This window comes from Camelus bactrianus, chromosome 7, assembly GCF_048773025.1.
Source record: "Camelus bactrianus isolate YW-2024 breed Bactrian camel chromosome 7, ASM4877302v1, whole genome shotgun sequence".
Classification (NCBI taxonomy): Eukaryota; Metazoa; Chordata; class Mammalia; order Artiodactyla; family Camelidae; genus Camelus; species Camelus bactrianus.
Window position 1 is genome coordinate 25071614 of NC_133545.1, and position 14164 is coordinate 25085777.

At 41.3% G+C, this 14164-nt stretch overlaps 1 protein-coding gene across 6 annotated transcripts in view; it reads left to right on the plus strand.

Annotated features, from left to right (window-relative positions):
* The first annotated feature begins 1226 nt into the window (after nucleotides 1-1226).
* The window catches only part of CADPS2 (calcium dependent secretion activator 2), a 449680-nt gene continuing 436742 nt past the window's right edge, over nucleotides 1227-14164 (plus strand). For 3 of the 6 annotated variants that reach the window (XM_074367149.1, XM_074367153.1, XM_074367150.1), the window contains exon 1: nucleotides 1228-1957. In XM_074367149.1, the coding sequence (XP_074223250.1) occupies nucleotides 1616-1957 (342 nt within the window). In that variant the 5' untranslated portion in view covers nucleotides 1228-1615. Of the gene's footprint in view, nucleotides 1958-14164 lie in introns of all 6 variants that reach the window. The other 3 variants (XM_074367152.1, XM_074367154.1, XM_074367151.1) reach the window with 2 other exon arrangements.

The window sequence follows — 14164 nt, forward strand, 5'->3', positions numbered from 1 at the left end:
CAGTGAACACTTTTTATCACTGTGGGCACCGTGAAGGATGGATAAATAGGCAAGGCTCCCCAGGAGTAAACGCCTCCTTGCCGCTCTACCCCACCTAGGGAGGATACGAGTAAATGCAGAAGGAAAGCCTGTCGCATGTGGACTAACAGTGCAAGTGGCTTGCAACAGCTATAGCGCTCTTTGGTCACGCGAAGCTCAGAGAGGGTAGTGTCATCCGCCCGGTGATAACTGCACTGAGCTTCGTCGGCTCCCTGCCAGCTTGGCCACAGCACACTGCACCTTGTGTTGAAAGTACTGTTTCCCCGATTCCCACTCCCTGTCTGGATTAAGAACACCGGAAAAACCACAAAAAGAAACTCCTAGGTGGTTCTGGCATTGGGACTGAGAAATCTGCGCAGATAGGACAGGCTTCGGGTGCAGCTTTGAGACGCCCACTTGAGGCCAGAATCAACAGTGACCAAGTGCTGTGGGCCCTAATGCGCTGCGAGCTCGTCCGAACGCTAACAGTGCTAGACACCCGATGTGCCCTCAAATATTTGCTGATAAATGTCTACACTACACAACCTGCTTTGAGTCAACCACATCCCAACCCAGAAAATAATCAAGCTACGTGTGAGATAAATCACAGTGTCATTTCGCAAATATAAAATCTATCTGGCTCATGCGTCTACAGAAATAAAGGCAGTTTAAAAGGAAAGCCTTGTGTGTTTTGTTTTGTTTTGTTTTGTTTCGCTTTGCTTTTCAAGAACGTTCCTCTGACTTTTACAATCTGGACTTCAGCATGAGCGTCAAACAGCAGCAGAGCAGAGCTAGAGACTTTGCAAAGTCTTTTCCCAAAGTTATTTGAAGGTGAAGGGCTCTGGCTCCATTTTTCCGCGCTGGGGTTCAACCCCGGGTATCAAATTCGAGTCTGAGACACTGGTTCCAGCCGCTCCCCTCACCTGGGGAGGCGGAAGGTGGGGAGCAGTTCTCCGGCTCCCTGTCCGCCTTCCCCTCAGGAAGCTTGAGGGAGAAAACGGAAAGGGTGGTGGGGTCACGGTAGTCGGAGCACCCCGGGGGGGCGCACACAGAATCTCTACGCTCAGCTGCCCCCAGCCTTTGCAAACTGCGCGCGGGGCACTCGGGCAGCGAGCCCGGCGGCGGCGGCGGCGGCGGCGGCGCGCGCACGCGCACTCCGCGGCCCCGCGCCCGCTCCTCAACATTCCATTCCACGTGTTGCTTGTTGTAGGCGCCACAGGTTCCCCACCTGCGCCCGGGCGCTCGGGCAGCTCCGCCTCGGCACGCGGACATCGGAGGACCACAGAGGCGATGGGGCCCGAGCCGGCCGAGCAGTTCCCGAGGCGCTCGGGCTCGCCCCCAGCGCTAACTCCGCCTATTTAATCCCGGCGGCTCCCCCTCTCTCCATCCTCCCCGCGGCTCCCGCCCGCCCCTTTCGCCCTGGTGGTAGGAAACACTCCTGGGTCTAACTCGACGTGTCCGGAAAGCCTCGGCCAGTTTCCCTTTCGCTCTGCGGCCGCTGCTGCCAGCCGCGCGGCTTCCTCAGACACGCGGGCGCAGCCGCCGGGGGTGAGGCGCCCGGGGGCCGCGGGCCGAGCGGCGGGGCGCCCCGAGCACCATGCTGGACCCGTCTTCCAGCGAAGAGGAGTCGGACGAGGGGCTGGAAGAGGAGAGCCGCGATGTGCTGGTGGCGGCCGGCGGCTCTCAGCGAGCGCCGCCGGCTCCGGCTCGGGAAGGGCGGCGGGACGCGGCGGGACGCGCGGGCGGCGGCGGCGGCGCGGCCAGACCGGTGAGCCCGAGCCCCTCGGTGCTCAGCGAGGGGCGAGACGAACCCGAACGGCAGCTGGACGAGGAGCAGGAGCGGAGGATCCGCTTGCAGCTCTACGTCTTCGTGGTGAGATGCATCGCATACCCCTTCAACGCCAAGCAGCCCACCGACATGGCCCGGAGGCAGCAGAAGGTGAGTTGCCTGCAGGACCGGGCGCCTCCTGCCCCTACTTCTTTCCTGGGCTTTTCTCCCGGGGGAGCTGTGGGGCGTCAGCCCGCTGTCGTTCTGCAGGACCCTGTATTTTTGTTAGTCTTGGAGGGCAAGGGAATCTTAGCGGGGGGAGGCCGGCGCCTTAGCCCGCTGGGTGTCGGGTTGCAGCGGACGCGTCTTTCCCGCGGTTGGCAGAAGCTGTCAGCTTGGCGTCCGTGGGACCGAGACCGACCCCACAGCCCAGGCAGTGCGACGGTGGCACCCGGCGGGCTCGGCCAGGCTGGAGTGCTGCTCTCATCAACTTTAATTTCGAAAGGCTCTGGTGCATTCCTGTCCACTTAGCCCTGCCGGGGCTGGGCTTTACCGTGGATCTGAGTAAGTGTGGAATCTGAACACTTCCGTCAGCTGGAGAGAAGTCTTCTCCAGGGCGAAGGGGCAGGAGTGTTCCTCGGTGAATAAAAAACAAAGCTAACCTGACAAGTATCCTGTGCTGCTAATGGAACTGGGACATCAAATCTTAAGAAGGGAGGTGTGCAGCTTCGGAGAGTTGCTGTGGGTTAGGAGTTCCTGGTTTGGTCAGGCCCAACGAAACACACTGTTAAAGAAAATAAAGGATTGGTGCATAACCACTTCACGACGAATGCTTTTCTTTTTTTTCTTCCCCAGAGAGGTAAGGAGTTTGTTTCAGGTGAAATGTCTGTCAACTTCAGTTTTAAATCAGGACTCTAGGGGTCTAATGTTCCGTAGCACACAAAACTAGCTAGTGAGATTGCCCTAGCTGGGTAAATGTTTTCAACAGAAGGTGGGAAATCTTTCTACTAAGACTGCTGAACCTAGAAGGTTCAGTGGAAATCTGCAACAGGCCCCTTAGTTTGGGACAAGACGCGGAGACCCAGAGAGATTGTAATTTGCCTAAGGCATGCCTAGTTGCACAGATGTCTGGTGTTTGTCTGAAGCATTAATTCCAGCCTGTGATGCATTTCTTAGAAATCTGGAGAGCTTCTGAATTCACTTTTGAAAAACTTTCAGAGTGAATGCAGTCTTCCCCACTACCTTCCCACCCACATTTTCCCAACCTCTTGAAACAGGCCTCAACTAATCAGCTGTTTGGAATCACTCACTCCCCAAACAGGCCTCAACTAATCAGCTGTTTGGAATCACTCACTCCCCGGGAGTGCTGATAAGATGATTCTCTACAGTTGGCAGCTAATTCCACAGATCCTTCAAGTACCTAACCCTCTAGGTAACTCAGTCACAGAATGCCAGAGCTGGAAAAGCTGCTGGGATCTAGGCAGACCCCTCAGTTTTGAAGGAGAGTATTTCCGAGTAACATTTTCTAGTCCCTAATCCACTGGCATGATTGAAGCAACCATTCCTGTGTTCAGTTTTGAGTGCCCTGTGGAGTTTTTGTGCACCTTCCCTTCTCCTAGGTGAGTACCTTATTGTCTCATCCTTTGCTTGCATTGGGTTGCACTGCAGTCACCAAGTTCTTATCTTTGTAGGTCAAGAGAATTTCAACGTCACTAGTCACTCTTAAACTAAGAACTTTCTGATGTATGTTTTATGTTGTCATGTAAAGTTTTATGTATATAATTCAGTCTCCAGTTTGTCATTCATATTGCATTTAAGCTTATTTTCAGTGCGTTAAAGTATAAAAATAAGGTATGTTGAAACTAAGAGGCTATTCCTGCCTGGAACATTGTTATTGAAGATACTTTTGTCAAAAGTCACTGGTAGCTGACTTACATTGTGCATACCTGATGCATTTTGGTAATAAAACACTCTCCTTGCTTGTTCAAATAGTGCAGGTCTCTTTGACTCCTGTTTAAATAGAATGTTTCTCCAGAAATCATGAATTGGCAACAGGTGCAGTCACAATACCACTGAGGAGACCATTGTTAAAACCTTATCCAGGCATTACAAAGAAAATTGCAACTACAAAAAAGAAGCAAAACACTGCATATGTTGTGTGCAGAAATACTTGGAATGATAGGAGATCTCTATTTTCTAAGTATTGAGAGCACTGAAGGTGAAGTTTCATGAGTTTTTTTTTTTTTTTAAAGGAGGAGACCTGCAAACAACCAAAGTATTTCTCTTATTCGAACTTACTCAAATGGCCCCATACTTCTTTTAAAAAGCATGTTGCTCGTTAAAGGGAGTTGGAGCAATTCTTGGCAGTCAGGTTTTCTCCTAGGACAAAATGAAATGGGAATTTAACAATGTTCTTGTGAATTTGATGCACAAGCCAATAATTAATGCCAAAAACTTTGTCTTGAATTATACAGTTGGGTTATATAAAAGAAGTAACAGGATAATTGCAAAATCACTAATCCATTGTGTATTTTTATTCAGTATCTTAAAGTAGTCAGACATTTAGTAAAAGGATTTAATAGCTTAAATTGTTGTCATTGAAATGCATATTGCTGCTTACTCACTTCTCGCAACTTTGAGAATTTAGAAACTCAGAAATTGAGATCTGAAAGTGTCTTCATCGAATAAATGAAGAAAATTTATTCACAGGAGGATAACAAGCCTTATCCTGGCAATCAAAGCCCTCACTGTTAGGGTTGGTGAGTTTCTGTGAACCTGAGCTAAGGTGCAGTATTTATTTCTTCTTTTTTTTTTCCACTTGACTAAAATGGCCCACAGAGCTAATAAGAGGTTGTATCCATAAGTTGAGAAAGCTTAACAGCATTAAACTCAGTTGACTAAAACATGCCTGTCCTTACTTCTAGCTGGGAAATTTCAGCTCAGAATAGCAGTGGTTAGTTTATGCCCAGCTGGTAACTTATGGCTGTATAGAAATTTCTAGGTGTGAACATAGACCAACGACTGACAAAACCTTGTACCAGGTGGTCACACCACCTAAATGGTTCACACATGGTACAAATGTGAAATAACATTCGGTGTCAAAAATGACTTCAGTTGTGAATAAGGCTTGAACCTCTGATACTTATTTAGCTTGATTACCTTTGCACCCTCAGTTAGCAACAGTGATAAACCTTGGATGATTCTAGATCATTCATTCAAGGTGGGAACAGCATTGAAGCCAGAAAACAATGACACAGATACAGCTAATCAGTTACTACTTAATAAAGGCATTTTGTCTTTCGAACCTTTGGAAAACATTGAGACCCTAAAGGGAAAATCAGAGGACCATGTTGATTAGAAGGTAGGGAGAATCTGACAACATAATGACCACCACAAGAGGTTAAGTGTGTTCCATAGAGTGGGTTTACAGATTGCGGGTCTCAATTTATAACTATTTCAGGTGTGTATGACTTAAAGCACTAACAGTTTTGGTTAGCCAGTCTGTAGGTTTCTAGTCAGTAGTTGTATTGTTCATTATTTTATCATTAAACTTCGTTGCCTTCATCTGACTTTGACTAACTTAAACTAGAAATGAGGGGATTAAAATGGTACCTAATAACATTCCATGTGATTTATATACCCATGTTCTTCGTATTTTTATGTGCATTGCCACTGTAATCACACGAAACTGCCTTATTAAACTTCCTTATATAATCACTCCCACCACTTTGCATAATTTTCCACACTACGTTTGAGAAATATGTACAAATAACACCGAAATTGCAGATGGTGGGGAGGTAACCTCCTTTGGTAAAACTGATCAGGAAGAGAGCATGGTGGGGAAATACTATTGGGTGAAATAATACAGTGAGTTCTTGCCTGCAGTTCCTTCTGTCTGAAGGTTATCCTACAATAAAGTGGTCACTTTCGTCCCTCTTTGGAAGTGGGAGTACTTTCTGTGGTTTTAAAAAAAAAAAACCCAAAAAACAAAACGAAAACTTTGTTACTGCTTAGGTGATCCCGGAGCTTAGGAAGAGAGCCAATTTTATGAAAAAATGGGCTAGATTTACAAAGGCCGAGAATCACTTACCTTATGCCGGGGGTCATTGTGCCTTAGTGCTGTGTTGTGCCATCTTTGAAGCCTAAGATACAACTGTGGCCTGATGTATCCCCAGCATGGTGCATGGGGTATAAGAAGGTAGTGCCTGTCGGATACACGGAAGCGTCAGATTTAGTCCACGTCTGAAAGAGTTAGTGAGGTATAGGATGGAGGAAAGAATGTAAAGGTGGAAAGTCGACTCTTCTGTGGAAACAGTGTTCCTAAACATGTTTTGAGACCTGCAGGACTCCTCCCACCCTTTCTGAAGAGAGCCATAAAAAAAGCCATAATACTGGTTGGTGTAGAACTAATGACTTCAGAGAGACTCTGTGCCAGTGCCACTCCCAAATCCCAGACACAAGCCGTGCAGAAGCCCCGTGGTATGCCTTTCTACCTCGCAGATTTCCTGCCGATCTGGTGATAGTCTAAAAAGCCCATCCTCTTAGGGAATCAGGACAATTCATGCTTTATGCCCCTCGAACTCTGGTACTTTACGTTGCAAACACAGAAGGGATGGGTTATGTCGTTTGCTGCTTTTAATAAGAGGGAGTACATTGGCCTGTGGGGAGTGAGTTGGAAACCACACATTAAAGTGAAACCTCAGACTGGACTTAAAACAATATCTCAGACAAATGCTGCTTGTTTCAGCTGATTCATCCGTCCCTCCACAGGGTATCTGGAGAGCACAGCACTTAATTTGGCGGAATGAGCTGTGCAAATGAAAACTCAAATGGATTAAGTGATAGTGGAGTTTGCTTCTTTCAAAAAATGAAATCTGTAACTTTGATATACATCAACTGCTTCTAAAGTGAAATAAAATACTGTAATTGTGTGCTCCCTCTTCAGTTTTTTAAATGGAAACAGTTCCCTTCATTTGTACCCTCACAAGATAAATAGCCTTGTTTGTAAGGTCATGAAAGACCTTCAAAACAAAATTAAGAAAGCCCATTGCCAGGCTACTAGGTATGGGAATTCTGAATAGAAAATCCTGCCAGTTATCGCTGGTTAGTGAGGTGGGCCTCTTGAGTTATTGGCTGTTTTATATGCATTTCAAATGAGACCTTTCTTGTGGAAAAGAGGGTGGGTTTCATAGTCATGTGTTTAAGTTTTTAGGCTAGGAAAAAAATTCTAATGATTGTAAATAGGAGAATGTCATTACAACAAATGACATCATCCCAAAGCTTTAAGGCTATTCAAAAATCAAATCATGGAACTGTCCCAAATCTGTAACATTTTATTTTAGGGCCATTGTTTAAGTTACCTAAGGATTTTGATAGGACTTATTTTCTTTAAAAACAAAACAAAACTGTGATTTTTATCCTTAACTGCACATTAGAGTCACCTGGAGAGCTTTTAAAACTCCCATTACCCAGTTTGTACCCCAGACTAATTAAATCAATCTCAGGGGTTATGGTCGTAAAGCTTCCCAGGTGATTCCAGTGTACAATAAGGCTTGAGAATCCCTGTTTTAAAGAAACTGCAGGGAAATGGCTTATGGCTTATTTTCACCTGGGCAAGGTGAAAGAATTTGCAACAGTGAGCGAGATTACCGAGTGAGTAAACCCATATTAACATATTAAGGAAAAGGTAATAGGGATGCTTTAAGCAAGAGACAAACACATCGAAATATTTTAGACTTTGTTGAATCAGTACTGTTGGATTGTGCATTTAGACTTTTAAAAGATCTTTAAATTGGTGATATGCTGGAGGCGATTGAATTACATTAGCAAATTGTGTAATTTATTCATTACAAAACCACTGATCACCACATTACCAACAGAAAATATAGGACGGTAAGCCTGAGTGTTTTCCATTACAAAATGAACTGGAAAGGAGAATATAGTGAAACCTCAAAGTTGAAGGTGACCCTGAGTAATGCCTAACTGAAGAATGAATTTCACAACAGTCTTGTAAGATCATTAGTGGCTGGACTGTTTTCTCAGTGTGTGCAGTGGGAATGCATTTGGGTTTTTCAAAATGTAAACCTTAGAAGGCATTCTCAAGTAATTATTTTAAGTGAAGTTATTAAAACGAAGCAAGAACTTAGGAGTGTCTTGATATTTTTCTGCCTTTTCCAAAATTCTAATGTTAGGTAGACAGTAAGGAAAGCCTCTGTTTTCCTCAAACTGTATTAATAGGTTAAGTCCTTGGTTTGCACCTAAGAACTTTCTACCTTGTAGTGCCTCACTGATGTTTTGCTTCTTGAAATTTTATCACAGCACTTGTGAACTTTATGGTTTGAGTATTTTCATTTTATAACCTTCAAGTTAGTAATGAATTTTTATAATGAAAATGTTACTGGGGCAAGGAGTATGAATAATTAAAAGGCTATCATTCTCAGTCTGATAGCTGAGAGATTTAATTTGCTCTTTTCTGATTGCTTGGGATGGTGAATGGATGTATATGGTCTAATATCCTTTTCCCACTTATCTATTGAGATTTTGATTTTACTTATTAATGCGACACTTTCATCAATATGTTGAAGATAGTGTTCCTTTCTGGAAGGTGTTTCTGTAGTCTGCCTTTCATTTGGTTTTTAGGTATACTTGGATTGATCTTTTCCTTAAAAACTTATTTCTCACTTAAGCTTTAGAATAATCAATTTCCCATCCTGAATTAAAGTTTGAATCAAGGAGTTGACTTTACTTTCCTCCCCAAATAGCTAAACAACTCTTGGCAGCCTGATTTTTAATTAAGCTCTACTTTCACTACTAAGCTGTACGGCCGAAGCATCTATATTCTTTCCTTCATTAATTCATTAATCAAATATTTATCGAGCCCTTAGTACATGAGTTTATCCACAAAATATTCTGAGAATATAGTAGAGAATATAACAAGCGGAAATTTTCTCATTGGCTAAATAATGTTCAGTGATTGATAGATTATGTGTATGTTTCTCTTTACATCTGTTTCTAGGCTACCTATTCTAATTCATTATCTTTTTTTTTCCTATTGCTAGTACCATAACATTTATGATAATTTTATATTTTAATATCTGATGGAGATCATTCCTTGGATTCAGAGGGCCTTGGCTCTATTCTGTTCATTGTGTGAGCAAGGCATTTCATCTTTCTGGATGCTGGCTTTTTTGTTTGTAAAATGGGGATAATGACCTCATAGAATTCCTGCTATGATTAAAAGAGATGATGCATGTGAAGTACTTTGTGTAGTGCCTACTGCATGGATGTGTTCCAAATTAGATGCTATCATTTTAAATTTAATCCTGTTTTGGGAAACTATTTTTTAATTCAGTCTTCCAGGAACATAGCGTATCTCTTCGGTTAAGCCTCTCATGACTTTGATATTTTGTAGTTTTCATTATACAGACCCCTTGCATTTATAATCAAGGTTATTAAGCATTTTGTGATTTTTGTTTTTATTGTGACATCCTGTCCTTTATGGATAAATGCAAAGCTCTAATTTTTTTTGTTGTTGTAACTGGCTGTGTTGCAGTGCACTACTGATTATTTTAGTAATTATTACTTGATCCTTCGAGATTTCTTAGGTAGGCAGTTGAATCATCTGCTGATAGTGATAACTTCTTTCTGATCCTGTCCAGTAACTGTACCTCTTCTGTTCCACAGGGTACTGTCCTGGTGGAACATCCAGAACTGTGTGTGTATTTGTTGCTAGTACCTTTGTCCTAGTCCGGGCTTTCCTGAGAATGCTTTCAGTGTTCTGCCAGTGAGTATAGTGTCAGTATTTTAGGATAACTTTTTTGCTTTTAAACATTGAGGATAAATTAATGTTAAGGAATGGACTTTGAATGTTATCAAATTTCTGCATCAGTTGAGGTGATTACCTAGTTTTATTTTACTGATGTGACAGATTTCTAGGTTTCTTATTAAATTGTATTTGCATTTCTGGGGTGATCCCTGTATCTGACGCTTGGACTTGTGAAGAATTCACTCATGAAATGAACTACATCCAGAGCCTATTTTATATTTTTCCTTCCCTTAGCCTAATAGATTTTTCTTCTTATTCCAGATTCAATTGTGATAATTGTATAATTTCAGAAAACTGGTCACTTCTAGATTTTCATATATGTTAACATAGAGTTGGACATATTTCTTGCTTATTTTCTCAATCTTTTAAGTCTTATTTCACATTTTATCCTCCTTTAAAATTTATTATGTATCTCAAATATTCTTCTTACAAATATACATGTTGACTTCATAAATTCTATTTTTATGAATCAATTTCTATCTTAAGGTTTTTTTTAAATTTTTTATTGATTTATATTCATTTTACAATGTTGTCAAATTTCAGTGTAGAGCACAATTTTTCAGTCATACATGAACATATATATATTCATTGTCACATTTTTTTCTCTGTGAGCTACCATAAGATCTTGTGTATATTTCCTATCTTAAGGTTTTTTCAAGGTAACTGGGAGACATAAGGGAGTAGTTCTTTTCCTTCAATTGACTTAATTAGGATTATTTTATTTTCTACTTTGTAATAAGAATGAAAGTATAAAAATGAAAATATACAAAGCTGTGAATTTCCCTCTGGATACAGTTTGGGATCAGTTTGTTACATAATGAAATTTACTTTTATTTTGTGCTAAATCTGTTATTTCAGATCTTATTTTTTTCCTTGAACCAGTATTTATAGTTAATCAGAGAGGCATTTAAAAATTTCAAGTGTTGAAGTTTTATTTTCATTTTAGTAATTTCTAATCTTATTTTGCTGACAGAGGGCAGTTCACGGAGTTATTTCATCTTATGTATCTAAGTATTTTTATATCACAAATTCATATATATGCATATTCTGACTTTAGGATTAAGTTTTATGTCTAAATTAGCATCATTGTGTTAATCATTCCTATCTTGTCATTTTTGTAATGACTAAATTAGCCTACTATAATTATATGAACTCTTGACCAACATGGGTTTGAACTGCAGAGGGCCCATCAACATGCAGATTTTTTTCAGTAATAAATACTTTATAGTACCACCTGGTCTGAGGTTGGCTGAATCTGCCCATGCAGAACTTGGATACGGAGGAACAGAGCAGTTGGAGTGCCAACTGTAAGTTATACGCAGATTTTCAACTGCACCAAGGGTCAGTCCTCCTAACCCCAGTATTCAAGATTCGACTGTATTTTTAATTTATTTTGCATTTCTAGAAGTATCCATACATTTTGATGGCAGTTTTCTTTTTTCTAATTACAAATTAATTTATTTTTTAAAATACTGGCTTGCCAGAAGTTTTGCATCTATAACATTTTTGTTAGCCTTTTCATGCTTGTTTATTCCATTTCGGCAGTGCTACTGAAAATAGAGAGGATACTGCATGAAATTTGCTTTTTAGGACACATTTTAGAAAATTATGAGTAAATTAAATCTCATCTGCTTTCCAACTTCTATTTTTTTCTTTTCTTTTTAAATTGAAGTATAATTGATTTAGTGTTGTTAGCTTCTGGTGTACAGCATAGTGATTCAGTCACACGTATATATGTTTTTTCATATTTTATAGATTTCTTATATTTCTATATTTCTTATAATCTATATTTCTTTATAGATTATTACAAGATATTGAATATAGTTCCCTGTGCTATATAGTAGGACCTTGTTGTTTATCTTTTTATATATAGTAATTAGTATCTGCAAATCCTAAACTCCCAAGTTAGCCCTCTACCCCACCTTCCCTTGATCCACAGAGTTTGTATAGACAAGGATTCTACTTTGATTCTACATAGAGTATGTAGGCAGGGATTCTACTTTGTCCAATTTTAACATTGAAACTTTCTTTTGGGGGAGTTTGAGATATATTGATAGGTATCCATAACATCCACAGTCGTATGTTCACCTGTATATATGTTTAAACATATGTACACACATTATCTGCATGTGAATATGTGGGTATGCACACATTTTGGGTTTTTTATATATATACTTTTACTGAAGTATAGTCAGTTTACAATATTGTGTCAATTTCTGGTGTACAGCATAATGTTTCAGTCATACATGTACATACATATATTCATTTTCATCATAAGTTACAAGATATTGAATATATTTCCCTGTGTATGCAGTATGAACTTGTTTATCTATTTTATATATAGTAGTTAGTATCTGCAAACCTCAAACTCCCAGTTTATTTTGGGGGTTATTTTGTATTGAAAATCAATACAACAACTTTTGCCTAGTCTTTGCTTTTATAAGAGCTTGAGCCATTTTTGGTTATTGCTGATATGATGTGTTTAATCTCACTGTTTTCCATTTTCAGTGTTTTGTTTCCTTTGCTTTTGTTTTGTCTTTGCTCTTTTGTCTTTGCTCAATGGCGTTTCAGCTCTCCCTTCCAGGAGCCAGCGACAGGCAGAGTGACATGATATAAATCTTCCTTGCCTTCCTCGTGTTTATGCTTACTGTTTTGATTCACTGGGCAGCGCATACTTGTTTTTAGAGACTGTATCTCCAAATTTCTTCATGGATTATGAAGTTAGTGGACATTCCTCTCGAAAGTGAGCTTTAGTTTGATACTTAAGTTTGCAGTGTTACCTCTTAAAATATTTTTATGGGTCTGTATGAATATTTTTATTGGAAGATGGGGAAAATTCTGCCATGAAACCTGTATTCTTACTCCTTTAACACATTTAGGGAAATATATTCCAACTCTTATTTAAAGAGATGAGAATCTTATTTTAATTCGGTTCTCTAGAAAAATATCTAAAACCCAAACTGCTGCTGTAGTCAACAAGGCTTACAAAATGCTGAGTATCGTCAGGAGCAATTCTGAAACAGAGGACAACTTGAGGCTACCTTTGTGAAGCTCTGGTTTTCCCAGCCAGAGGGAGTGCACGTATTCTCAGGCCGGTGGTAAGGGAGCTTGAGATATAACACATTCTTGCTCTCCCGTCTCTGCTTCAGTTAGGGTCACTCTGCAGTCACATGTTAGAACAGTACACCTCAGATGACAGGGGAGGATGAACCGTCTGAATAATTATGAAAAATTAATGTGATTCAAGTATAAAATTCTGTAAGGATTTCCAGAGTTTGATCACCACATCCTAGAATCCTGGCCTGTAGGCTTAACTTTTCCTTTTTATTCCCTTAAACAAATATTTGAGATTATATACAATCCAATCCAACACAGGCATTGCTACAATCTAATAGGTGAGATGCTGAATTTATGGTCCTTCAAATAAGTACAGCTCAAAGGATAGTTTGAAGCTCAGGGGAGAGATTTGGGTACAAGAGGTAAATCTGAGAATTGTCTTTTAGGTTCTGACTGAAGCCATGGGCGTGACTGGCCAATGGAAAGAGAATCCAGCAGAGAGGAAGTTTTTACTGATTTGGTCTTAAAGAACTTCAGGCTTTAAAAGACAGGAGAGAAGGTTGAACTGGCAAAGGAAATGGAGAAGGGACAGCCAGGAATATAAGAAAGTTAGGATGGCCTTTGTCACAGAGACTAAGGGAAGAGCTATCTTAATAGGAGGTAGAACACACAATTCCAGGGGCTCCCATCTGTGTGGAATTTAAGGTGGTACAGCCTTGAGAATAGATGGTAGAGGCCAGAGTGGAGGCGGGAAGGCCAGTTGGGAGGCTGCAGCAGTGGTTCTGGTTTGAAGATCGTGGTAGCCGAAGAGGGTATTTATATGTAGGATACAGGTGGTATTTACTCACTGTGATTTAAATTCAAAAATACGTTACGATGGGCAACGAGGTAAAACAGTGTTATTTTGAAGATTATGATGTGCTAAGTCTACTTAAGCTATTTTATGAAATAACACTCATGTGATTAAAATCCAAGCCTTGCCAAACTGACAGTAAAAAGCTACATTCTCCCATCCCATCCTCCCCATCCCCAGTCACATTCCCCGGGGGGACCCTTCTCACTCTCTACTATTGTGAATTCAGTTTTTAGCTCTTCTGGCCAATTCTTCATAAGTTGAAATAGGATATCTTCCTCCTCCATCCTCTTCTCACTTCAGCTGTTACTTCCTGTGGGGGGGAGGGAGATCTAGCCCACTCGGTCACCTGGCTCCCTTTCTTCTCGGAATACGGTTATTTAACGCTGTTGGTTTCCACTGGCTGACCCCGGTGTGTTCCCCCTCCTGACAAGCAGTAGACTTGCCAGCTGGGAGCATGGCTGCCTTTTCTCCTCTTGCTCTCCCCCTCCTTTTGTTAACCATGGCCCTGAGCCTGATTGTCCGCAGGGTGTGGGTCAAGAGCACAGCCCAGGGGGAAGTCGACTTTGTTTCTCCCCCAGCAGCACAGGACCAGGTCCCATGAGACCGTCCGTCTTGCGGGGGAGCTGCACAGGCAATGTCT